Source organism: Petromyzon marinus, chromosome 1, assembly GCF_048934315.1.
Source record: "Petromyzon marinus isolate PM22_M1 ecotype Great Lakes invasive population chromosome 1, UKy_Petmar_22M1.pri1.0, whole genome shotgun sequence".
NCBI classification, from domain to species: Eukaryota; Metazoa; Chordata; class Hyperoartia; order Petromyzontiformes; family Petromyzontidae; genus Petromyzon; species Petromyzon marinus.
The window spans coordinates 28,688,928-28,714,083 of NC_133667.1; the positions used below are offsets into that span (position 1 = coordinate 28,688,928).

Consider the following 25,156-nt stretch of genomic DNA (forward strand, 5'->3'; position numbering starts at 1 on the left):
GACCTGGCTATATTGAATGACCTGGTTATAATGAATGACCTGGCTATAATGAATGATCTGGCTATAATGAATGCCTTGGCTATAATGAATGATCTGGCTATAATGAATGACCTGGCTATAATGAATTACCTGGCTATAATGAATGATCTGGCTATAATGAATGACCTGGCTATAATGAATGACCTGGCTATAATGAATGATCTGGCTATAATGAATAACCTGGCTATAATGAATGACCTGGCTATAATGAATGGCCTGGCTATAATGAATGTCCTGGCTATATTGAATGATCTGGCTATAATGAATGACCTGGCTATGATGAATGACCTGGCTATAATGAATGATCTGGCTATAATGAATGACCTAGCTATAATGAATGACCTGGCTATAATGAATGACCTGGCTATAATTAATGACCTGGCGATATTGAATGACCTGGCTATATTGAATGATCGGGCTATAATGAATGATCTGGCTATAATGAATGACCTGGCTATAATGAGTGACCTGGCTATAATGAATGACCTGGCTATAATGAATGACCTGGCTATAATGAGTGACCTGGCTATAATGAATGACCTGTCTATAATGAATGACCTGGCTATAATGAATGACCTGGCTATAATTAATGATCTGGCTTTATTGAATGACCTGGCTATAATGAATGACCTGGCTATAATGAATGACCTGGCTATAATGAATGATCTGGCTATAATGAATGGCATGGCTATAATGAATGATCCGGCTATAATGCATGACCTGGCTTTATTGAATGACCTGGCTATATTGAATGACCTGGATATAATGAATGACCTGGCTATAATGAATAACCTGGCTATATTGAATGACCTGGCTATATTGAATGATCTGGCTATAATGAATGACCTGGCTATATTGAATGATCTGGCTATAATGAATGATCCGGCTATAATGAATGGCATGGCTATAATGAATTATCTGGCTATAATGAATGACCTGGCTATAATGATTGAAACTGCCTATATTGAATGCAACTGGCTATATTGAATGATCTGGCTATAATGAATGACCTGACTAGAATGAATGAGCTGACTAGATTGAAAACATCGTTCGAGGGAGGGAAATATCCACTGCGCAAACTGTTTTTGACCAAATAATCGATGGCCTTTATCGCCATCTGGTGTTGATAATGTTAAAATGCTGCAACATAATTTTTCACAATGGACATTACGTTCATTTGCCCCACAATCAACATCATCAGTGTTAAACATCGCCATTATTTGTACATTTTTCCCACATTTATTCAAATACTTGTATGAATTGTCTGCTTATTTGGCTTCTACACTAAATGTATCTGTGTATATATTAATGTAACATTATATACAGCTTTTTGGATAAGTTTTGGGGAACACCATATATAAAAATACGTTTTAACACGCCTGAAGCGTGGAGGGACATTGTTCAGTCTGAAGTTATTTTTTTTTGGTGTGTGTGTGTACAAATGCGTCTCGGTTATCCGTGTATAAATAATTGCTCAATGGTTGAACAAAGTTTCAAAGTTTCCGATCGAGTAGACACAGTGACGCGTGGTGTCGTCTCCTGGCAACATCAACACGCGACACTAACTTTAGCGCATGGGTGAGTGCACATTTGCATCAACAAACCACGTTCGGAACAATACACACTTGACCATACCAACACGCGTGCCCTGCTGTGGTACTCGTGCGACATCTAAAGCCAGTTGGACAGCAAATTTTTTTGTTGTTTTTGTATAGTTGAAATCGTGCGACCGATTTGCTGTTTCCTTTATCTGAACAATTACACATCAGTAGTGTAAAGTTGAAATATGACTTCACATTACATTATTTTGATCATTGAAGCAAATTTGTTGAAGTGTATTACTTCATAGTTTGGTATGATGTAATAATAAATTCGTTTAACACGTAGGCTTTCGCGACCAATCTTCTCCATAATAACGTTTTTTTCTGGGTAGATCGCGTACATATAAATGTGTCGATAACCCAACACCGTCCGACACAGCCAATTTGTTAAGGTTCGTCATATATAAATTGGTGAACGCTCAAGATGGACAGTTGTCAGAGTGAGGCTGTGCTGAGTGGACAGCTCCATGGTAAGCTCAGACCCATGAGACTGAACAGTCAGAACATGCAGCCGAGAGAAGGAATGGGACTGCAACGCTTGCGTCAGACGAGCTACTTTGGTGAAGCTCCCAGCTCGGGAGGTCCCCTTCGGAGGCGGGCGAGAGAGTGGCAGGAGACGGAGGAGCAGAGAGTGAGCGACACGCAGGTGAAGAATGCCCTCCATCGCGTGATTCATGCTCAGAAGAACAGGCAGCTGGATGAGACAAAGGAAGAGCTGGAACGCATCAAGTGCAGAGTTGATGCGGTACGTTGCCAATGAAAATAGATACTGTATGATTTTATGAGATATATGTGTGTGATTGTATATGCATATGTGCAGCGTATTTTTAGATCTCATGAATTTAAGGGTATTTATCGAATGTTGTATTTTCGGGGACGTATGATAAATGTCCATGTCCCACTTTTATACATCGTGTTCATGTCATTCCATTTAGACATTACGTAAAAAAATACAGATTATTTCCCATATTGTACTTGTATTAATATATCCAATTCAAGGCGATTTGTTGAATGTGGATGAAACCCATGACATAACAATTATGCTTGTGGCATTTTGTGGCATGCCCCTTTAAAGACTGTGGAGGCGTACGAAGAGAGTAGCCGGCAAGTCTTCGATTCGTACAAAAGCAGGGCGAGCATGAAGTTTCTGGAGGACCTGGTATTTGCAACACTTAAAACACATAAGATGCATGTAACATTGATCAACCTAACACCGAAATAACTGGCATCTGTGAGGCTCTCAATCCATAGCACTCTTACGGCATGTCCTTAACTTTTCTTCAATAAATATCTTGATATGTATACATTGGCCAGTATGTATGTTGAACTTCTTTCGCACCGCACATAGCCAGCCGTGCTAATCGGAGGTGCGGTGACGGATGTACGATCACACAACCCCGCACGGCATGGGGAGGTCTTGTTCCAGCAGTGGATTGATTAAGGGCGCTACATTTACATAATCCAACAAGCAATACGATTTTAACAATCAACCAATATCAATTCATTAATTGGCTAAATTAATACTTGACTGATGTTAGCTTTGGCCTGGAATTTAATCTGGTTGTTGGGTTCACAGTGATGTGCACGAACCACTGCTCCATCTACACTAAAACTTCAACTAAAGTTGTTATTTTACCAGGTAAGGCCCACTGAGCTATAAAGCTCTTTTACAGAAGGGACTTGGCCACAAATGTCAGCACAAAGAAGTGGCTTATCACGTGGACATTTATAGCAGCCAAATACTTTAAAAGCATGTTTATAAATGTGGAAGGGAAAACCGGAGGACCCGGAGTAAAATGCACTCGACCACGGGCTGAACATGCAAACTACAAATATACAGCAGGTGTCAGGTGTCGGGATCGAACCCACGACGTACTGCACACCAGGCGAGGTAGTTAACATCTCGCCACCGCGGCGCGCTATGTCCATCTGCCAATGTCCACTCGGGTCGTGTATTCAATTAAATTATTAAAGCTCCCTTTACCTTTCACATACCGAGCACGTAACATGGCCATTGAGTAACAAACATGACTGTGGTTGCAACCGTGCGTGCGCGTCGTGTGTTGCAAGGATCAGCTGGAGGGCCTCCTGTCGAACGTACTGGACAGGAAGAGGTACGAGCAGCAGGTGACCGTATTCATCGTGGGCTTTCAGGAGACCTGTGATCAACAAGAGCAGGTCCTGACCCAGCTGCATGAGGTGAATCCTCCTTTGTGATACGCGAGGACGGGAACGTAGCAACAGCAGGAAAATGACTGAGTGAAAGTTTATTTCAGCTAAAACATGACAAAATGGTCGGAATGATGATTGACATAAGCTCTGCTGCGTTCCATTGCGATATATAATCATACGGTATAAAATGATACGATACTGCAGACATGCAGTATCGAAGAAGGGGAAGTGGGAGGAGTGGCGGGGGGGGGCTGAAGGCCAATGAGACCCCCCCACCCCCTCTTTATTATCAGTTAAACGATGGGCATTGTAGCCTTTCCTTAAACATAAGGAATGAGAACTAGAGCAAAATGCATGATCGACGAAAACAGGTCATCACATCGTTACTCGTTTTGTCCGGTGTTTAAAATTTGAAGATCACGCAGCAGGGCTGCTATGCAGTATGGCCAGTGTTTGATTTTCGCTTTTCAAATGGTTTATGAATTGTTGCATCGTTCATCGGCCGTGTGTTTTACTCTGCACTGAAACACAGTTCTTCAGTAAGAATTCACGTTTTCCTTCGGATTATGAAGAGACCGTTGACAGAGATGTTCTTGACTTTGACGACTCCACTGAAAAGGTATGGGATTTCAGTCCCTGCAGAGAATGTAATTGCACCTGCATTTTTGTAAGTAAATCAGCCTACACGCTTATAAATAGAAAAAATGGAAAATAATTGTACACACGATTTTTTTGTTTGAAATGTACTTAGATAATTTGTCTGCTTATTAACAATACATTGTGCGAACTGTAATGGATAAAAAAAAAGTATTGTATATGTGAAGGGCTTTTCACAACTGTCATTTTTTTATCTACCAAGTAACATTTGTCATCAATGTGATCTTACACCAGGTTCAGGAAGCACTGCTCTCTGCTGAGAATGCGACCCAGAGAATGCTTGACCTTAGTAAGGAGATGATGTCCTATCTGAGCTTCCTTGATTCAAAAGGAACAAAAAAGTAAACCTACTTTTACAAATATATTTCACATCCATTCATTAATGCAGTAAAACGCCTATTAGTTGCTGTCCTATTACCTGCTCTTCCGATTATCCACCCCCGCACTTTGATTCACGGATCTTCCTATTATCCGCACATCTATTTACTTGTATTAAATACATTTTAAAAAAATCGGTGATAAAACACTAAACCCAGAAATTGTAGCAAGTTAATTATATTACTAGTTCGTACCTGGGAATTTGACCCAACCAGATGTTATCCAGAAGTCATCTCCCACGAGTATATTATTCATCCTATTATCTGCGCTTGAGCATAGACCAGAAGAGTCACCTGGAAGGGGTGGCATATTTATCCCCATTTATGAATGGTATTCCCTGTGGATGTAAGCAGACTTGAATTGACCAGGAAGGAAGTGATCCGTTGGCATTATCTATGATCTGAATTCACCCATGCTACGTTGTGTGGATTAGCATAACATGCACGATAAAAATAGGAGGGAATAGGATTTCCCCATAGTGTACCCTAATATCAGCAGAATCGGGATGTTTCACTCTAATCGATCCTATACAGAAATGGTGTCTGAGTGTATCTGAATTTTAAGCAACTTTTGCTGTTGGTGGAAACGTTTCAGCATTTACTGATGTAGACAATGACAAACATTCATGAGGTCGTAGTTGATGGATTGAATAGCTTTCCGCATGACCCAGATGTGTGCATTTTTCCTGTACAGGCAAAGAAGGATGCCTCCTTGCAAGTCATTCTTAAGCATCAAGCCATTACCACTTGGATGTGTGTTGGGAATGTGTGCTGCAGTAATGTTTGGTATTTGACCCAACAATAATTAACTTATATACGTAGATGTTTTATGTAGTGGAATAGATTGCTACTTGCATTTACTTCATAAACTCTAAAGCAATGCTTGATCATTTTTAGTAAGCTTGCGGTGAGCACATTTGCAACTCTGGTCGTTGAAATAATGTCGTGAGACCTGTGTGTGGTGTCGAGCTTTCTTCGTAGTATATTCGGTTCAGAGAACTTTGACGTTGCTTTGGCGATAGTGCATCCCAGGAAACATGCGACGTTGGTATGCGATTTGAGCCATTGGGCCAAACGCTGGCCAAACGCTCCATGTTTATTGGGATTGGGTGTGCTTTGTTTATTTAGTTGTAACACGGGCGATGGCACTTTCTTAACCTATATACTGTGACCGTCAAAGTTGGGAAATGCATGGCAATGCTCGGTTAATGGCAGTGGTTAATTAATTGTAACGTTCGACAATGCTCAAAACTATTATTTTTCGCAAAATGTGTGTTCTTTTAAGGAGTTTCAAATGGAATTAGTTGCGTACGATAATATTAACCAGACATGTAATAATTCACTGCTCTGGCAATTAATCTACATGTTTGATTCTGGGTGACAATTTTACTGAAGCATCCATGCTTTTTGGATCGTTGTAATGGTCTAGTTTCTATTGTTTCTTGTTTTTAATACAAGTTTGTTTGCTTAAACATTAAAATATAGCCTAGACAAAGTTTAAAATATGATCTGCCTACACTACATATAATCGATACTTGCACAATTCGATGCATGTAGAATTTAACGCGTTGTTGCATGCCTCATATTAACTGAATGTTTTGCAGCGTTAAAAAGCGTGACTCATATCATCCCCCTTGAGAGATTGCACGTTGTGGATTGTACTAAGCAGTACGGAAGTGCACGTTTAATGTCCATGATGCCACCAGAGGGCGCAAGAGGATAGAAAAAGCCTTGAATCAGGCCAAAGATGATGTTAACCAGCTGACTGAGAAGCTTCTGGCAGCTTATAAGGGTGCGTTGTTTCTTGGTACTTTTTTTTAGAAAAAGTGAAATTAAATGGAGCCAAATACAATCAATGTTAAGGCAACTGGAATGCATTGAGTTCTTTATTTTTATATGAGCCACCCCCATTAACGTTTACAATGTGTTTTTTCAAAAGGCATGGAGCAAAACGATGAGAACTTGAAGGCACTTTTGAAACAGAATGAAATCAAAACTCTGGAGAGCCAACATTTCAGAACCCATGCTATTGCCACAAAGGTAATGATTAAACACGACAGTACTGTGCCGTACTGTCGTGTTTTTAATACTGCACGGAATAAGTTGTACTTAAATAATTCTGCTGTTTTTTTTTTAATCGAGGAGCATGAAATCTATTTCAAATATTGTAAAGAATAAAACATATTTGATACCAAGCTGCTTATGGTGTCGATAAAAAAATGCGTGTTTTTTTACATTTTGTGAATTGAAATAATAGCAGTACCAAGAACAGGAATCGTAAATATTACCAGAAGTTAAGACTGAATAATTTCCACGACAAAACTGCTTTTGGAACAGTAACATTTGCACTGTGCAAAACCGGATTAAAATCGACAGGGCAGCCCAGTTCAGAAGCCAAATGTTGGAAGCAGATGCTTCTCTTCGCGACTCGTCTTACGATGTTTCGAGGACTTTGTTTTATTTGTTTCTTGTGCCGATCGTGAAGAGAACGCTGGAGACGTGTCAGCAGGACTGGGAGGTTCAGAGAACTCTACTGCAGCGACAGGTGGCCACAGCCGCTGCACGGGCCCAGGAGACCGAGGAGGCCCATTGCCAGGCTACAGCCCAAGTGGAGAGCCTCATGCGATTGGTAGAGGAGCAGGCCAAGCAGCTGGAGGTAATGCAAAGAGCAACACGCAAAGGTGTGCTCACAAACAGCAGGAAGATATGGCTCCCATCGTGCCTTGCATACGGGCGTCTTGTGACCACCACAGTACATGCGTTGATGCTACCAAGCCATGGATTTGAGTTAGGTGGTGGTAAATGCGTTTGAAGTCTTGAGTTAACGGGCATTTCCACGACGTAACCGGGGATACTCGGAGGTCAGCGTTCTGCACTGGGCACCGCTGAGATCCTGGGTTCGAATACGGGTTTATTTACCGCCAGTAATTAAACTGGGTTCTCGAGCATAGTGAGTTAGTTGTCTCAGCCCGGTCACCAGTAACAGCACAAAATAAACCATGGCTAAATTCCAGTTCGGAAAATGTAAACATTGGTATGACTTGTCACGTCACAATCCATATACTCCCTTATGGCAGAGTGGGTGGGAAAGTAACTGATTCCTGAGCGGACCAGGTGTCACTTGAAGAGACCACAAAGCTAGCTCATGTGATATCCGCTTACATATCACAGCAAGAGTCATGTGATGTCCACTTCCATATCACAGCAAGAGTCCTGTGATATCTGCTTCAATATCACAGCAAGACTCCTGTGATATCCACTTCCATATCACAGCAAGAATCATGTGATATCCGCTTCAATATCACAGCAAGAGTCGTGTGATATCCACTTCCATATCACAGCAAGAATCATGTGATATCCACTTCCATATCACAGCAAGAATCCTGTGATATCCGCTTCAATATCACAGCAAGAGTCCTGTGATATCCACTTCCATATCCCAGCAAGAGTCCTGTGATATCCACTTCCATATCACAGCAAGAGTCCTGTGATATCTGCTTCCATATCACAGCAAGAATCCTGTGATATCCGCTTCCATATCACAGCAAGAATCCTGTGATATCCGCTTCCATATCACAGCAAGAATACTGTGATATCCACTTCCATATCCCAGCAAGAGTCCTGTGATATCCACTTCCATATCACAGCAAGAGTCCTGTGATATCCGCTTCCATATCACAGCAAGAATCATGTGATATCCGCTTCCATATCACAGCAAGAATCCTGTGATATCTGCTTCAATATCACAGCAAGAATCCTGTGATATCCGCTTCAATATCACGGCAAGAGTAATGTGATATCCGCTTCCATATCACAGCAAGAATCCTGTGATATCCGCTTCCATATCACAGCAAAAGTCCTGTGATATCCGCTTCCATATCACGGCAAGAGTCCTGTGATATCCGCTTCCATATCACAGCAAGAGTCATGTGATATCCACTTCAATATCCCAGCAAGAGTCCTGTGATATCCGCTTCCATATCACAGCAAGAGTCATGTGATATCCGCTTCAATATCACAGCAAGAGTCCTGTGATATCAGCTTCCATATCACAGCAAGAGTCCTGTGATATCCGCTTCCATATCACGGCAAGAGTCCTGTGATATCCGCTTCCATATCACAGCAAGAGTCCTGTGATATCCACTTCCATATCACAGCAAGAGTCATGTGATATCCACTTCAATATCACAGCAAGAGTCCTGTGATATCCGCTTCAATATCACAGCAAGAATCCTGTGATATCCACTTCAATATCACAGCAAGAGTCCTGTGATATCCGCTTCAATATCACAGCAAGAGTCATGTGATATCCGCTTCCATATCACGGCAAGAGTCCTGTGATATCCGCTTCAATATCACAGCAAGAATCCTGTGATATCCACTTCAATATCACAGCAAGAGTCCTGTGATATCCGCTTCAATATCACAGCAAGAGTCATGTGATATCCGCTTTCATATCACAGCAAGAGTCCTGTGATATCCGCTTCCGCACTGCTGTGCAAGAGATCGGAATCAATGCTTCGCCTCGTGCCATGATGCCGATGGCACAAATTTGGGGAGAAACGACAGCATTTTTATCGTGAATTTATGAACAAAAAATATAAAGGGTTTAGATATGTTCCGTTGAGAAGTTTGGAACTCTTTACCGCAATTCACAGATCGACATAGGGTCATCTTTTTCAGAAGCTTTAAGGAAAACAGAGGAAATGTAATTTGAACCAAGGTGCTTTGTTGCCCAAAATGTGGGAAACTTATATTTTGCCTAAACTCACATTCGCCCATTTAGCGTAAATACTGTATAAAGCACGGTAAAAAAAATACTACTGGTGCTTAAAAAAAAAATCTGGTACGATTGACTTTATACAGTGCACCCATTGTTGGGATATGAAACGATTCACTTTTAGAACTTCCAGGAAATTATTTCAGATGAGTCATTATGGACAATGCATTAATCTGTGAGATGATGTTAAAGAGTTTTGCTTGTGGAAATTGGCAAGCAGAAGAGCATCATTAAACGGTAATGACACATTCTCTTGTGTAAACTGTAATCAGGCCAGCCTACTATTAAATGTTATTACGCATCAGACATTTGTGATTCAATGAGGCCATGTACACCGATATCCATGCTATCTTGTACATTCCGTGCACGATCTCCGAATCTCACGAGTAATGTTGGAATTGAATTACCGCGATGACAAACTATAAATGCTTCCTCCTCTATTGCTCACAAATGTGTGTCCATCTTATTTATTACACGTTGTCAAATTTAAAACGAGGCGTTATTTCAAGTAATATCCACCAGGTGGCAAGCTATTACCTGAACGCGGACCATTTCAGAGATACACTACGGCTGCATGCCTTTCATACATTTCACACGTGGACTTTTTCCAAATCAATATTTCCCCCTAATGTTCTAAAAGAACTGCAATTTTGTGATCTAATTGTCAATAGACAGTGAATGGATCCCAAGCTACTACACACAGACGTGTTTTGTAATAGTCCACAGTATTTAAAACAAATAAAATGTTTCTTGTAACATATACAAAATCCTTCGTCCTACTTCAGTTGATAATATGTTGCATTTGTAAGCATTTAACAAAATAAGCAATAACAACAGGATTGTATTTGTCACTCGGTTTAAACGCTTTCTGGGCACCCTGTCATTCTGCATAAGCTGTTATCAAGGTGAATTCTGCTCTCAGCCACCAGCAAGATCAATAAGTCAGAAGTATGATGTTAACATTTTTGCAAGAGCCACACTCCTCTTTGAAGGTTGGACCACGCCAACAGGTAATTCAAACCTCCGATTGTGTTTTGTTCAAACTGCTCGCACTAAGTACGGACAGCAGAGGGTTTTTTTGCATTTTCTGACAGTTGTTTTCTGTCTCAGCAGGCAGTCGGGGCATTTCCGCACGCAGGTCAAGTGTTAACAGCAAAATGGCATCCTGAAGGTAAAATACGTGCTCTGTTGAAATGGGGGATTGACAACTACGGCTGCACTGTTGTGGTGTAACTCCTCAAGTATGCACGAGGATTTAGAAATTACAGTGGAGGTGTTAACGACCTCGCCTGGTATAATGGAGGTTGTGGGTTCGATGGTGACCCCTGACGCCTGTATATTTGGAGTTTGCATGTGCTCCCAGTGGTCACGTGGATTTTTCTCCGGATCCTCCGGTTGTTCCCTCATTTATAAACACGCGTTTAGAGTATTTGGCTGCGATACATTTCCACTTCGTTGAGCTTGTCATATTAAATAGTTTTAGTTGTAATTCTTTAAATGCATCACGCACGTCCTGCCTCGTAGATTTTTCGCGGTTGTGCTACACAGCTCTCCGATGTGTTCTCGGGGTTCTTTAGCACGTTGATCAACAGGATGTCCGACGATTCGCTCCCCATCCTGAGAGCATCTCCTGCTGACCAACATGATCCTAGAACCCAGAGCCACTTCGGAGAGCTTTATGCACACATTTTCCACCTGGGATATAGAGGGAAAATGTACAGTAGGTGTAGCACAATGTAATAATAAAGTACTGTTATAACATTTGAGTAATGGACAGGCCTTTGGCCATCCACTGCCGGATGAAGGCCAAATTATGCCGTATCGGTCATGTCGGTTGTTTGACCATACTTCTCCACACTGATTATTGTGGGTTGGTGATATGGTTGGCAAACAAAACCAGTTCAGATATCACTCTCCACGGATGCTAGCTACATACGGGAATCAAATTCAGCCTGCTCGGTTCGTAGTGGAGTGCGCTAACTACGGCGCTACCACTCCACCCCCCTTCCCCAATGTTTGGTAATAGGGATGAAAAGTGATGAATAGCCATGCAGTTCAAGTGCAATTTATTTCTACATTTTTAGTACGGCAAAGTCGCACTCTTTAGGGGAGTTATGGGAGGATATTTTGGCAGTGCTAATCAACTGTAAAAAAAATGCAGGTAATTAATTTTACTGATTCCATATGCTCACCTGTACCTTATTGGTTATGGTTAGTAACTCGAGACATTTTTTTTGTAAATTGTTAAATGCTTCTCGTAATGGATCATCTTGCTTGAACTACTCTACGCTTAATGTTGAACAATACAAATGTGATCGCATGTCTTGATGTAACGTTCATGACATTCCTCGGTGGGTTTTTCTCCCCATAGTATCGTATCTTTGTTGTTCGTGTACGGCTTTTTTTTGCATGTGAAAATGTGTTGTCTTTCCATGTGCATGCATCTGGTGTACTTTGAGAAGTACTTTATAGCAGGCCTGTCTGAGCAACGAGAGGCGAAACTAACCCCTCGTCCTTGCGTCATCAGCCCCATACTCAAGAGGTCCAATTACTTGCAATTATTGCAGCTTTAAGGAAGGAGCAGTTTAAAATATTTGTGCGAATTAGCTGATGAAAATTATTGCCACATACCCAAGGGTTGAGGGATGCGAACCGCCTGTGGATTTTAAAGCAGGGATTGAGGAGTGCATGAACGTTGTCCCCTGCTCGCTGGAGTGGAGGGTGTTTGTCTAGCTAAACGCAATTACGACCTCTCAGACCGTACAGTCGCAAAATAAAATGGATTAGTCACGCTGGCAGTTGTTTACCTTCCATTATTGCCGAGGCTGTTTGTGCAGAGCCTCGAACTGAGGTTGTACAGGACCATGGGGCCCTAACGAGCTGCGAATGAGTGCAGCGTGCCTCGTTTGAAACTCGCACTTCGTCAAAAGGAGCAGAAGCACACACAGAAGAAAAAAAAACCCTTGCATACATTTCGTGTGTGGGGGAAAGGGGAAGGGGGCAGTTTCTACTTCAGTTGTCTGGTTTAAAAAAAACCGAAGGCTTGTGGGAAGAACGAATAAAGATCTTGTTTCTTGTTTCCAGTGCAATCAAATTGTTGGTGACATTTGAGAGTACTGTATTCAAAAAAATTACCCATTATATGGATCGCATATAGTGTGGAATTTTGAGCAATCTTTTGACTCGGCCGTAATGCGTCTAAACGTTGACTTCTGAACTTCAAATCCCACGTGAATTGGTGACTTCAAGCCTTCTTCTCTTTCGACTATTACAATTCGTCCAGCAGACTGTTGCCTTTCTCTGCAAGCGAATATACTCCGTTGCAGCTTTGTGTGCAGCCGTGAATTTAAAAAAAGCAAACAATGCTTAAATGTGCTGGGTTAAGCCAATAACAAAGGAACAGTTGTACGATTGCAAAGACCCATCTCTACTGGCTCCGTTTTGTGATCGGCGGTGCTGGTGCTGGTTGCGTTTAATAAAAACCGCACAGGGGCACGATGGAGAATGCCGTTGAAGGTACAAGGACTCACCAAGGAGTCTTATTTCATACGTGTCCTTGCCTCTGGCAGAACCACAAGTCTATGAAAGCCGAGATGATGCCGGGAAAGAGTCCCCTCTGGCTTTACGAGCGGAGTGCGAGCAGCCCATTCCACTGCCATTGGTACGTGCAACAATTTGCCTGACCCCCAGTTTGTACGGGCCCCCTTCGTGCCAGCAATTTTTTTTCTGTTGTTGCGTTAAACGCAATGCCGTGGAAGAACAAAAAAAAACACGATGATAATGCGTCCATTGTAAAGGGCACATAACCGGGCACATAATTCACAGGGCCTGCTTGTCTGTTCTCTTGGCGCCTTCTCCTGCGAAGCAGTAATGAGAGGGAAGTTTGGGAACATGTGGCATTAGTTAGGTCAGTGCCGGCCTACTGCACCCACTGGGGGATCTTGCTTGCCAGACGAGAGGCATGCATGCATCAGCTGTTGCAATTGCTTACATTCAGACAGTTTGTTGGGTTAACCTGGATGGTATCACAATGTGGGAGCTATATAGCTTGTGCATTGTGTAAGTTCTAAGTGGAATTAGTGAATAACCTCATGTAGAGAGGGGTATGGCAGGTATTGATTTGGAGAAAATTTGGGAGGTTGACAAAATTGCATCATTCGCTTTAAATCTTGTACTTGTATTTTACTGTATTCTTAAAGGTGGAGAGATTAAATTAAAAAATAAACATGTGTGTGTGTATATATACGGTCAATATAAATAAATTGTTCAATTAAACAGCAACGTGTTTCATCGCATCTATAATCGGAAATACTGTTGATTATAATTTAAGTTTACTTCATTACTTTACGTACTTTCTATTATTTTTCTACACACACACAACAAAACGTTAGCAGTACCGCTGTTGACCACACGATGGTGCAGTGCACGTGAAATTCATAACATTTGCACGACAGTACCACACTGAGCCACGTTGCCACAAAGTTACTCAGAATCAAGGCCGTAATTATAATATATATTGGGGGGACACACATCCCCCCCAACATATATTGCTATTAAATATTCAAATATGCTCAAAATGCCCCCCCCCCAATATATTGCTATTAAATAGATGTATGTTTATATGATTGAGGTTATGGTTGTACTTTTATTAATCCTTAATCTCTGCCATTACATACAATGAAACAAGAAAAGGTAGAAAAGAAAAAAAACAGAGCAATGTAATACAATATACACTATTAGACATTATTGTAAAAAATATTTATAAAAAGTCCATCCTATGTGTTAGTCAATGTTTTAATATTTTAGGCAGTAAATTCGTTTTCAAATTTAGATTTTTTTTTTCTGGGGGGGGGGGGGGGCCCAGAACCCCTGGAAGATTTGGTCCCCCCCAATGTTGACTCCAAGGCTACGGCCTTACTCAGAATGCCCCCTCTTTATCGACCACCATGCATATAACATGCCTTATAGGCTGCGGAGCCTACATTTTGGACAGCGGAGCAACATTCATTGTTGTTTCGTACATCTGCAGAGTAACCCACATGCCTCTGCTTCCTACCCACCTATAGCCTGCACTGACTTGTATAAGTTTAAAACAGGACACAAACAAAAGGCCAGAGCCATTGTGCGTATATCCAACAACAACAACATTCTTCAGCAATTCCTGGAACATTGCATTGCAGCCCGCTCCACAGTTGTCCATCACTGCATCATTGCGGCTGTCAAGTCGGTCACGTTATCTCGATGGTGATCTGAAATAATAGGACCAAAATGCCCTTCTGCAGGAACTGCCGGACGGGTTATTTCCCCCCTCCCACCACTAAGCACGAGAGCCATGTACCTTGTTTCCAACGCGTATTTTCCAGCCCGTGCTATTATCCTGCAATTATTTACGCCCCCCCTCCCACACATCATTTTACAGATTTGACTAACTGGCGTGGTTGCAGTACGGTCAAATAATCCACCACGACCCCGAAACAGCGTGGGGGGGGGGGGGGTTCGACCTTCGCACAGCGATGCATTGCCAAACCAGGGTGCACGTGTGCACGACACTCGTGTTAGATTCACACAAGCACAGTGTTGTAATATTGGCGCTATCTGGCGCGCACAGTTGCTAGTGCCACCAATCCGCCAATGAACAGTGCTCGATTTTGTTCCACAGCCCTTGTTCCCTCCCGGCACGGCAAGGAAGCGAATACAATCGGGAGAGTGTGTGCATCGTGCACCGGTCCGTGTGATATTTGCGTTGAAGTTGGCTGAATTGTTAACCAAAACGCGCTGGTGGAGGGCGAGGGAAGAGGCGTTTGTGCGCCGATTTACTTCACGAGACCAACGGAACTTTTGGAGGGCTTTTAAGACAGCCGGTAACCGGCGGTGTGGGGGGCATTTACCACCCACTTCTCTGGTAGTTGTTAAGATATTAAATCGTGCATTGTTTCAAGCAAGCCTGAACTCCGCTGATGAGGCGCTTTGTACGGTGCGAAAATGAGTACGTACATGTCGAAAACCGGTCCAGCGTTGCTTGTCCTTACCGCTGCTGACATTCACTCCCATAGGCCATGACTGGTCACTGTAAAGGATACTTTCATTTTTGTCCGTGAAGAGTCTGATAGATGAATAAAACCTATTGTCTGCGTATCTATTCTATAATTAAACCGGGTTCTCAAGTGGAGCCTGCAGTTGATGGGCCCAGCTCGGTTTCCAATGACCACACACACACACACACCAAAATCACGTAGAAATGGGCTTTTCACTTAATTTGGATAAGTTCCAACTACAGTATTGGTTTGACTGCCATGTGGTGAATATTTTTCCATTACAAGGGGTGTGGGGAAGCGTGCTTAACGATTGTGTTCTGTGGTATCTACTTCCTCGGTCTATTCTGTAACACGAGGGGTATGCATTGCCATGCTAATGGATACTTTGTATCATGACATGGTGCTGAAAGAATAATTGGAATAAACTTGGGGGGATGGAAGGGGGTGGGGAAGACAAAATAATGACATATTTAGGGATTAATATTTTACATTTGTAGGTAGTTTAATGTGTTTGCGTTGAATTGCAGTACATTTTCATCACAAATAATAATATGGACTTAATATTTAAATTGTGGACACCCATTTACCAAACTATGTCTAAGACAGTACTGTGCTAAAATGTTTTTTTTGTAAATTAGGCTATCCGTGTGATTAAAATAAGAAAATATGAACAATGCAATTAAATAATGCAACCAATGGGTGAGGTGAGCTTTCCACTAAAGTGAAATATGTGGCATATAGGATACATGTGTTATGAGGTATATTCTTAATATCTGCTCTAACGCTATTCTGGTCTGGGGCAACAGAAGAAAACAGAATAGCATTATATTCTTAGCTCTTTCGGTAAAGTCACGTTGAAGGGAAACAATCAAATAATAAAATATATATAAAACAATAAAAATTCTCACGACGTTTCGACTGTAACGCAAACGGTCATCATCAGGCATTGGTTTTTCACACCTGATGATGACCGTTTGCGTTATGGTCGAAACGTCGTGAGAATTTCGATTTAAAGCTTTCGTGACTGCAAGGATTCATCTTCTTTGGTTCTTTCGGTAAAGTAACGTAGAATGAGAATAAAAGAATAAAATAACACAATAAAATTCTCACGACGTTTCTGCCACAACGCAAGCGGCCGTCTTCAGGTGAAAGGTACAGACCTGTCGGGACGACAGACCTGTCGGGACGACAGAGCTTCAATGCTCTGTCGTCCCGACAGGTCTGTACCTTTCACCTGAAGACGGCCGCTTGCGTTGTGGCCGAAACGTCGTGAGAATTTAATTGTGTTATTTTATTATTTTATTCTCATTCTACGTGACTTTACCGAAAGAACCAAAGAAGTCGTGAGAATTTTTATTGTTTTATATATATTTTATTATTTTATTGTTTCCCTTCAACGTGACTTTACCGAAAGAGCTAATAATATGAATTACTGCAGTCACGAAAGCTTTAAATCAAAGAATAGCATTATGTTTTTTTTATCATAAAAAAATACCAGAGAAAATCACAAATTGTAAAGAAATCCCATGGGTCATCATTTTCAACAACGTATTTCCAGAAATTGCTGCCAACATAAACTGAAATTCCCCCCTCCCCCCCAAAAAAAAATCTAAATCAAATCCTTTTTGCTATTTAACCGTGTTGTGCTAAAAGCCTGAAGAGGAAACGCCGGGCGGAAAGTCATCTGAGAAGAGCAGCCCTCGCGGCGACTCTCGGCTTGCCGCAGAATCGCCGAAGAGTCCTCTTTGCGACGTATCACCGTCGCCACCGCTGGGAAGCCCGGCGAGCACCACCAGGGTGGCTCCGCGTCGCGGGGGCACCCACGGCCGACCGGGAGAGGCGGCGGTGTCCCCGAGGTGCGGCAGCGAGCCATCGGGCAGCCCAACAAGCCTCGGGGCCGTGGGTGCAAGGAGTGAAGAGGGCAGCCAATCGGAGCGGAGCAACCCCAGTCCAGTTGCGGAGGAGCGTCTGCCAGAGGAGGCAACTCGGTTGGCGGACGAGCGGAAGGATTGGGTACTCACGAGTTGCGCCCTTTCAGTTTGTTCCCCATTGAGGGAATTTAATTGAACATTCTGAAGCCCAGTCACTGTACTTTTCCGAGAGCACCACGGTGCTTGGCTTAGCCGACGCGTCAACTGCAGATGTTCATTACCGCTACAGTGCTGTGATTAAATTGCACAGCGGCTGGGACGGCTTGCGAGCAGCAACGAAAGCAATTGTAAAATGTGCCAATTAATGTACCAAGCACTCCCACTAGAGCTCAATTACACACTTTCCCAAAGGTCACAAGATCGTGCACTTCAGCGTTGTGGAACGGCCATTAATAGTTGTTAGTGAACATCAGGCCCTTTCAGTCGGACATTTTCTCGCATGTATTGATGACATTCCTGTTCCACTTAAATACCACGTACATGATGATGGGAGTTAACCTTTTTTTTACATTTGACGAGTTTAACCAATTTATGGAAAATTGGCATTTTAACGAAGGAAGAAATAAGTGGCGCACGTGCGATGCTTAATATTATTTTCTCTCTTTTTTTAAAAAAAGGCCATGGCACGCGTTCATGAATTAGAAAATGAAATTACGGGTCTGATGGAGAGCAAACAAAGAGAAGTTAAGGCTTTAAAAGAAGAACTCAGATGCTCAAACGCAAGCTGGGAAAAGGCACGTTTTGAATATTTTCTAAATTTCTATATTTTTGTATGAAAAGTATTTTTTCAGTTTTTAAAGCACATTAATCGAGCAATACAACTCTCACTGGCCATATGGTTGTGATTTCAAGTGTAAATGCAGTTTTAAAATACCTGAAATTAAATTTTTGTTTTAGCAGACACAAATACATGCCTACAATATAAAAATAGAACACCATTTCACTTGCAGTAATTTTATTAAGTAAAAAAGAAATGCCGTGCATGATTAGACACACTGCCAACAATTTAATGACCTGTTTTTGGCTTCTGCCCATTAAGATGTACCGTTGTGCCTTGGTAAAGTGGTGGTGGCTTGTGTTGGAACCCTTAATTGTGCTGATGCGAGGTGTCTGCTTGCCAGGAGAGGCACAGTCTCAAGAAAAAAGTGAACCAGATGGTCCAGCTTCAAAAGTTCGCTCAGAAGGATTTTCAACGGTCGGCAGAAAACAGCCAGGTACAAGCAGCAGCAGCATCGCACGCAGCCACGTGTCATCCATCTTTTCTTTGTTTCACATTCTGCGTAAACAGGAGTCGAACTTGTTCTCTTCCATCACATGTCTGATAATGGAAACACGGTGATGACAAGGCAGTGCTTTCCAACTGAACGAAGCACGTACTGCATTGGCCAAATGTACTCACGGCGCTCGAGCAAATTGGTGCCAGTTTGCATTTGGTGCCAGGGGTGGTGGCGCAGTGGTCAACTCACCACGCTATGAAACCGGTTATTTGAGTTTGATTCATTGCCATGGCTAACATCGGTGGCGAGTGATATCTGAACCGGTCCTGAGCCCTCTTCCACCCTTTACCAACCTACACTGACCAAACGTCGCAAAGTCTGGCTGAACAACCACCCCCCCCCATTACCAACAGCACGAGTAGGCCTTAATGCAGCGGCGGATCGACAAATGTGGCGAGTATGCAACACTTTGACAGGTGCGCCAATAACACCGATTTAAGTTATGCATGTATAAATGTGGAACGATGACATGTACGCTTTCAGCATTTGCTGAAGTAGATAGCTGCAGAGTGTGGTAATGAAATACTTTGAGACTCTGTCTCTCTCAGCGGGACTTTGAGAATTCTTTTGGCACTGGCCCCTACAGCTAAGCCTTTTAATCGTTTCCAAACATTGGTGTTCATTTCTGAATATATTTTTTTCATCAATGCTGTCATGTATGAAGAAAAATCAATCATGCAGACTTTGGAGCCAAACTATATGAATGCCTTTCCTTGCCTTGGCGTGAACTTGGCCAAAAGTGGGATTTCAGCTGAACAATTTTCTGGTTGATCAATAAGGTGTTTTATGAGAAGCCAAAGTTGGTTAAAAAGGCACACTGTACCCGAACGTTTCCCTCGCACAAATAACCACCCTCTTTGCTCCCCTTTTTTTTGCTGTGAAATTTGTTTCAGATCTTTAAATCGCGTTTGTACTATGCGAGGTATTTCCTTTGTTGCCCAGATGCTGAACTCTGCCATTTTAATATGCCCTTGGTCCCCTAACCACGTGTCACGGCCAACTGAACAGTGCTGCTTATTGATAATAAAGAAAAAAATGTAAAGAAAATAAGTGTCAGCCCCTGCAATTGCTTGGGGCGCCACAGTGGCGAGATGTTAATTACCTCACGTGGTATACAGGAGGTTGTGGGTTCGATCCCGACCCTGACACCTGTTTATTCAGAGTTTGCATGTTTTCCCCGTGGTCACGTGGATTTTTCTCTGGGTCCTCCGGTTTTTCCCTCCACATTTAAAAATATGCGTTTAGAGTATTTGGCTGCTATACATTTCCACACAATAAGCCAATTGGTTGAGCAATCATTTGTGGCCAGGTCGCTTCTGGAAAAGACCTATATGGCTGATTGGGCCTTACCTGGTAAAATAAAAAATAAAGTTTTACTTTTATTCCCTCGCTCATGTCCCTGCTGGCAGGAGGGCCCCCGCTTGAGTGAACGTTAGAGGGTATTTGGGCCACCCTTACACGTCGACCAGATGTGTTGGAAGAAGCGGGCATATCCACGCATTACCCCACTGCAACTAACCATGGTGTATCCACGTACACTTCTGGGTGGACGGACGTGGAGGATTTAAGAAACTCGTCCTATCATTTAATATCAATCTGATGATCTTTGGAATACAAGTCCAGCATAATCCCCAATTTCACCACGACAGCTCCATTTGCTCATTGATACCTCCACTCGAATGTGCAGTCCTACAACGTATACTTGTGGCTGCACTAGGCCAGCATATGAAGAGTCAAGGCTGTTTAAATATGTTCAGCTTGAGGGGCCTATTTCTTTTTATTTAAGTTTATAATAACTGCTGTTGGGAAACATGTTTAAAAATGGTTTCATATAAAATATTGAAGTAATGTAGTTACGTTTGTTTTTTAAGTGGAACGTGCATGGTTTGAATTTATACGGAGATCACGTCGGAGTATTTTTTTGTGATTTAAATTTAATATATGGTGAATGAGCACATTTTAATTTTAGTCATTATGTTTCATTACCATTTTGGCAATGGCTAAGTTGTCGACTGAAGCACATGCCCCTCTGCTATATTCTGGACAGGCCCAGGCTGCTCAAACTAAAATCGCCGTCGCAGTGTTTGCCAACATTCTTTGAGTGTTGAATATTGCACTGTTTCTTGGGTCTGCTAATTTTTTTGCACCAAAAATCTATTGAGTTGTCCTTTGGCAGTGAGCCCATCTAAATGTTTTTGGCAATGGGATCCATGCTGTGGCCAGCTTTGCAGTTGGGGACCAATGTCAACGTTTTTTTGTAAAAAAAATATAAAATAGTATGCTTTTATATACCATGCGCCACCTACCAGTTTCAGAGGAGGAATATAAAACATGATGGTTAATGTTTTCTTACTTTAATTTTGAAAAGGTTATAAACAGGACTTTACTTTTATTCATCAGGCGGCATTTTATGCATCGACAGAAGATATACGGAAAAGATAATTCTGAGCCATTAAAAGTCAGAATTATATTTTTCATATCTGGCAAATGAGAATACAGTGTTGCTGGTTTACACATTTCACTCAGCTAATATGGCTATCATTATACCCTGTACAGTGCAATATAGGATACCTTAACAGGTGCTTACCCATGCCTAGTTTTCACGGACAGTCAACTCTAGTCAACTTTAGTGCACTCGAGTTGGCCAGAACACGAGTCAAAGGACAAATCACGTTGGTTAAAAAAAAAAAAGTTCCTGGTGACTCAAATCTCCATGCCAGTTAGGCAGGTTTTTCTCAGCAAAAAAACTTGTGAGTTAAAAGCTCTAAAAGATTGCAACACTGCCAAATGTAAAATGTTTATGTCAATGTATATGTTAATGTATACGCAAGGAATTCTAACTAGCCCGTGATGTGAAATGGGCCCCCCGGTCTAAAATGGCGGCCAACTGCAATTGACACAAACACACGGAGATGCTGTGGGGGTGCTCTTGTTGCTTGGCTCGCGAGGCAGACAACGCGGGCAAGTACCGCCGTTGTCTGGCTCGCGAGCATGCGCAACGCGGGCGCGTGCTCATACGTCGTGAGCGCGTGCAACGCGAGAACATACAACGCGAGCACGTGCTCGCGTTATATGTGCTCGCGAACCAGACGATGCGAGTACGCAATCGCGTCGTCTGGCTTGCAAGCACGCACAATGCGAGCATGTGCCTGAGTTATCTGGCTCGCGGATATGCAGAATAACAGCGCCTTCCTCAAAAGTGTATCTGGGCTACTCACGGTGAACGTTGTGTAAGTTCTGGGCAGTTGATCTTTTACTTTAATTTACCCCTCCCCCTTTAGACAGCAGTGTGTTCCTGGAATGCATGGACACACGTGGAGAGTGATGCCCCCATGAGAGAAAATAGCTCCTCTGCAGGAACTAAATACGAGCAATCATCTTCTCCCCTGGCTGGTGAAACAACTGCACCCTTTGCCCAAGACTGTCCTTCCTGTAAGTGGATACGTGTTACACTTGGTTAAAAAAACAATATCCTAAGCTTACGTTGGTCTTCAGTGTTCATTTTTCAAAACACACACACGCGAGATTATTTCATTTTTCACAAACTGTGCTCAGCAGGCATGCATGGAAAGACTGAGGCACTCGTGCCTGCTGTGGAGCCTGTGTATCAAGAGTTCCTCAAAGTCTACAGCTGTACCATGAACTTCAAGGACAATGTGGTGGAATTGCTCGTCAACAGGGGTCAGTGAACGTCACCTAAGCTAACATGCAAATGTATAGATTTTACATATTTTGTTCTTGTGCTATGAAGAAGGGCCATTGATCAAGACGTCACTGATTGTATATCCTCTTTTGTTTTATCTTTGAGGGGAGTGTTATTGACGAATGTCTATTCTGGTCCAGAAAAAGGTAATTTCTCTTATTTCAGTTTGACGATGATCATTAAGGCCTAGATAAACGATGCGATTAATGTGAGTGCTGATTGTATTGGTCTGGTTTGCACCACATTGATCACATGCAATTGTTCGAGCTGAAACACCTCTATTTAAGACCAAAACAAGAGGGTTTCGCCACAACTCTGCCTGTCCACCTGATCATGCTCGTTGTAATTACTGGGTGAAACGTTGTACTCGAATTGTAAAGCTTGTGGGTTTACTCTGCAACACGCAGGTGTGCTGAACTAGAAACGAAATGGTCATGTTTTGTTTACGTTGGCCAGCCCTTCTTAATTGGCTGTGTTGGGTGGTGGCAGGTTTAACGACACATTTATATTAACGCGATCTACCCCAAAAAACCTCTATCATGGATTGTGTGAAATGCTATCGAGTGCAATGCTGCAGTCAATCGTTTTGGAAAACAAGAAGCAAATACGCTCATCCACATACATACGCATGTACATACACAAACAACCATATATATATACATTCGCATAGACACACACACAAAAAAACAAAGATCGCCTTTTTTGGCCTATGAAAGACTTTTTGGGGGCGCAAGTGCTGATAATAAGCGTACAACTTTGCGTGTTAAAATTGCCATCCGTTTGTCCAGGAATGTCTTCGGCAGCATCTGGTTTTCAACTGGTGCGGCACTTGGCAGTTGGAGCTGCTGAAGATCCGTTTGTTCGGGCTCAGTCCATGAGCAGTTCCATCCAGACAATTCTCAACGAAACCACCGGCGGTAATTGCCCCCTCATCACGAACATGTTGGTACGGAACAAATGTCGAGTAGAAGACGACTGTAAGAGGTTTTTTTTTTTTCTCACAGCCGCGTGCGTAGCCCTCCGACGTGTCTCCGGGGGTTGTGCCGTCGCAGTGTTTGGTTGATATTGAACAATTTTTTGCCTTTCCATGCTTAGCGCCCTGAGAACGATTGTTTAAGGGCGCTTCATAAATGTAAATTATTCTTTTGGCACAACGTCTAATGTATGTTCTTGGTTCTTTCGGTAAAGTCACGTAGAAGGGAAACAATAAAATTATAAAAATATAAAACAATAAAATTCTCACGACGTTTCGACTGCAACACAAGCAATCGTCACCTGATGTTTCCCTTCTACGTGACTTTACCGAAAGAACCAAGAATATGAATCCCTGCAGTCACGAAAGCTTTAAATCAAACTTTAACGTCTAATGTATTTGCTACACGTGCGGACAGCTTCTTCAGGAATTCAGTTCCTGAAAGAGCTCCCCAGTACGCGGAGTGAAACGTCGGCCATCGTGCCAAACATCCATGAGGAACAACTCGTAAACACTACGGAAGGCTATTTCGTACAATTTTTCATCCTTACCTTTCTCTCCATTTCAGTCATTATCAGTCTGCTGAGTGAAGCCACAATTGCAATGGAATCACTACCCCAACAAAGAGGGAAGATGTTTGAAGACGACACCCATGACCTTACGCTTGGGTGTGAAGACCCATGCTTTCATCGTGACTGTGAGCTCCAAAATGCTGGGTCTGTGCAGGGTTCTGTGAACGTAACGGAAGATGGCCTGAAAATTACAAGCTCTCTGGAGATGATATCCAGCTTCGGCTCGACGCAGCGGGTTCTCAGATCTACCTCGGTGTTTAGCGATAGGCTAGAGGAGAACTCCGTTAAGCAGTTCCCGGTCTCGAATGTGAAGGTGGTTTTCCCTGCACTGGAAATGGAGGAGCCACAATCATCCGAGGGATTTTTGCAGGAGCGGGTGCATTTCCTGTGAGTTGCGTGCAAAGTCCGTGAGATGTGACTGCGATGGAGTTGATCACCGTCATGATCATCAGCCATGATAAATCCATGGATGAAAGTTTCTCCAAGCCGTCACCAATTTTCATAATCCTGTAATGTCGTAATTCACCGAGTGCCTACACATGAGCGGATTTCATCACTCCTTCTCCTCGGGTTGACATCCTCTTGGACACATTCCATTGCTCGGCTGCCACTCCATCATCATTCTTGGCCATTAGCCATCTCCATCCCTATTTGCCCAAGCCTCTCTTAACATGTTTAATGATTTTGATTTAAAGCTTTCGTGACTGCAGGGATTCATATTCTTAGTTCTTTCGGTAAAGTCACGTAGAAGGGAAACAATAAAATAATAAAAATATAAAACAATAAAATTCTAACGACGTTTCGACTGCAACACAAGCAATCACCTGATGATGACCTGATGATGATTGTTTGTGTTGCAGTTGAAACGTCGTGAGAATTTTATTGTTTTATATATTTTATTGTTTCCCTTCAACGTGACTTTACCGAAAGAACCAAGAATATGAATCACTTGCAGTCTTGAAAGCTTTAAATCAAAATGTTTAATGATGCCATGTATCTGCGTATACATATTCTCTAATCCACGTGTTCCTTTTCCTGT

General features: G+C 42.4%; 1 protein-coding gene across 5 annotated transcripts in view; it reads left to right on the top strand.

Moving 5' to 3' along the window:
• Nucleotides 1-758: 758 nt before the first annotated feature.
• The window catches only part of LOC116939467 (uncharacterized), a 32,065-nt gene continuing 7,667 nt past the window's right edge, over nucleotides 759-25,156 (top strand). Inside the window, exons 1-17 of one of the 5 annotated variants that reach the window (XM_076066650.1) lie at nucleotides 759-2,385; nucleotides 2,716-2,799; nucleotides 3,711-3,839; nucleotides 4,345-4,431; nucleotides 4,704-4,810; nucleotides 6,553-6,638; nucleotides 6,786-6,886; nucleotides 7,332-7,502; nucleotides 10,737-10,797; nucleotides 13,196-13,287; nucleotides 17,315-17,674; nucleotides 18,210-18,326; nucleotides 18,714-18,806; nucleotides 22,151-22,301; nucleotides 22,425-22,550; nucleotides 23,361-23,489; nucleotides 24,114-24,504. In XM_076066650.1, the coding sequence (XP_075922765.1) occupies nucleotides 2,065-2,385; nucleotides 2,716-2,799; nucleotides 3,711-3,839; nucleotides 4,345-4,431; nucleotides 4,704-4,810; nucleotides 6,553-6,638; nucleotides 6,786-6,886; nucleotides 7,332-7,502; nucleotides 10,737-10,797; nucleotides 13,196-13,287; nucleotides 17,315-17,674; nucleotides 18,210-18,326; nucleotides 18,714-18,806; nucleotides 22,151-22,301; nucleotides 22,425-22,550; nucleotides 23,361-23,489; nucleotides 24,114-24,504 (2,606 nt within the window). In that variant the 5' untranslated portion in view covers nucleotides 759-2,064. Of the gene's footprint in view, nucleotides 2,386-2,715; nucleotides 2,800-3,710; nucleotides 3,840-4,344; nucleotides 4,432-4,703; nucleotides 4,811-6,552; nucleotides 6,639-6,785; nucleotides 6,887-7,331; nucleotides 7,503-10,736; nucleotides 10,798-13,195; nucleotides 13,288-17,314; nucleotides 17,675-18,209; nucleotides 18,327-18,713; nucleotides 18,807-22,150; nucleotides 22,302-22,424; nucleotides 22,551-23,360; nucleotides 23,490-24,113; nucleotides 24,505-25,156 lie in introns of those variants that run through there. The other 4 variants (XM_076066640.1, XM_076066642.1, XM_076066641.1 and 1 more) reach the window with 4 other exon arrangements.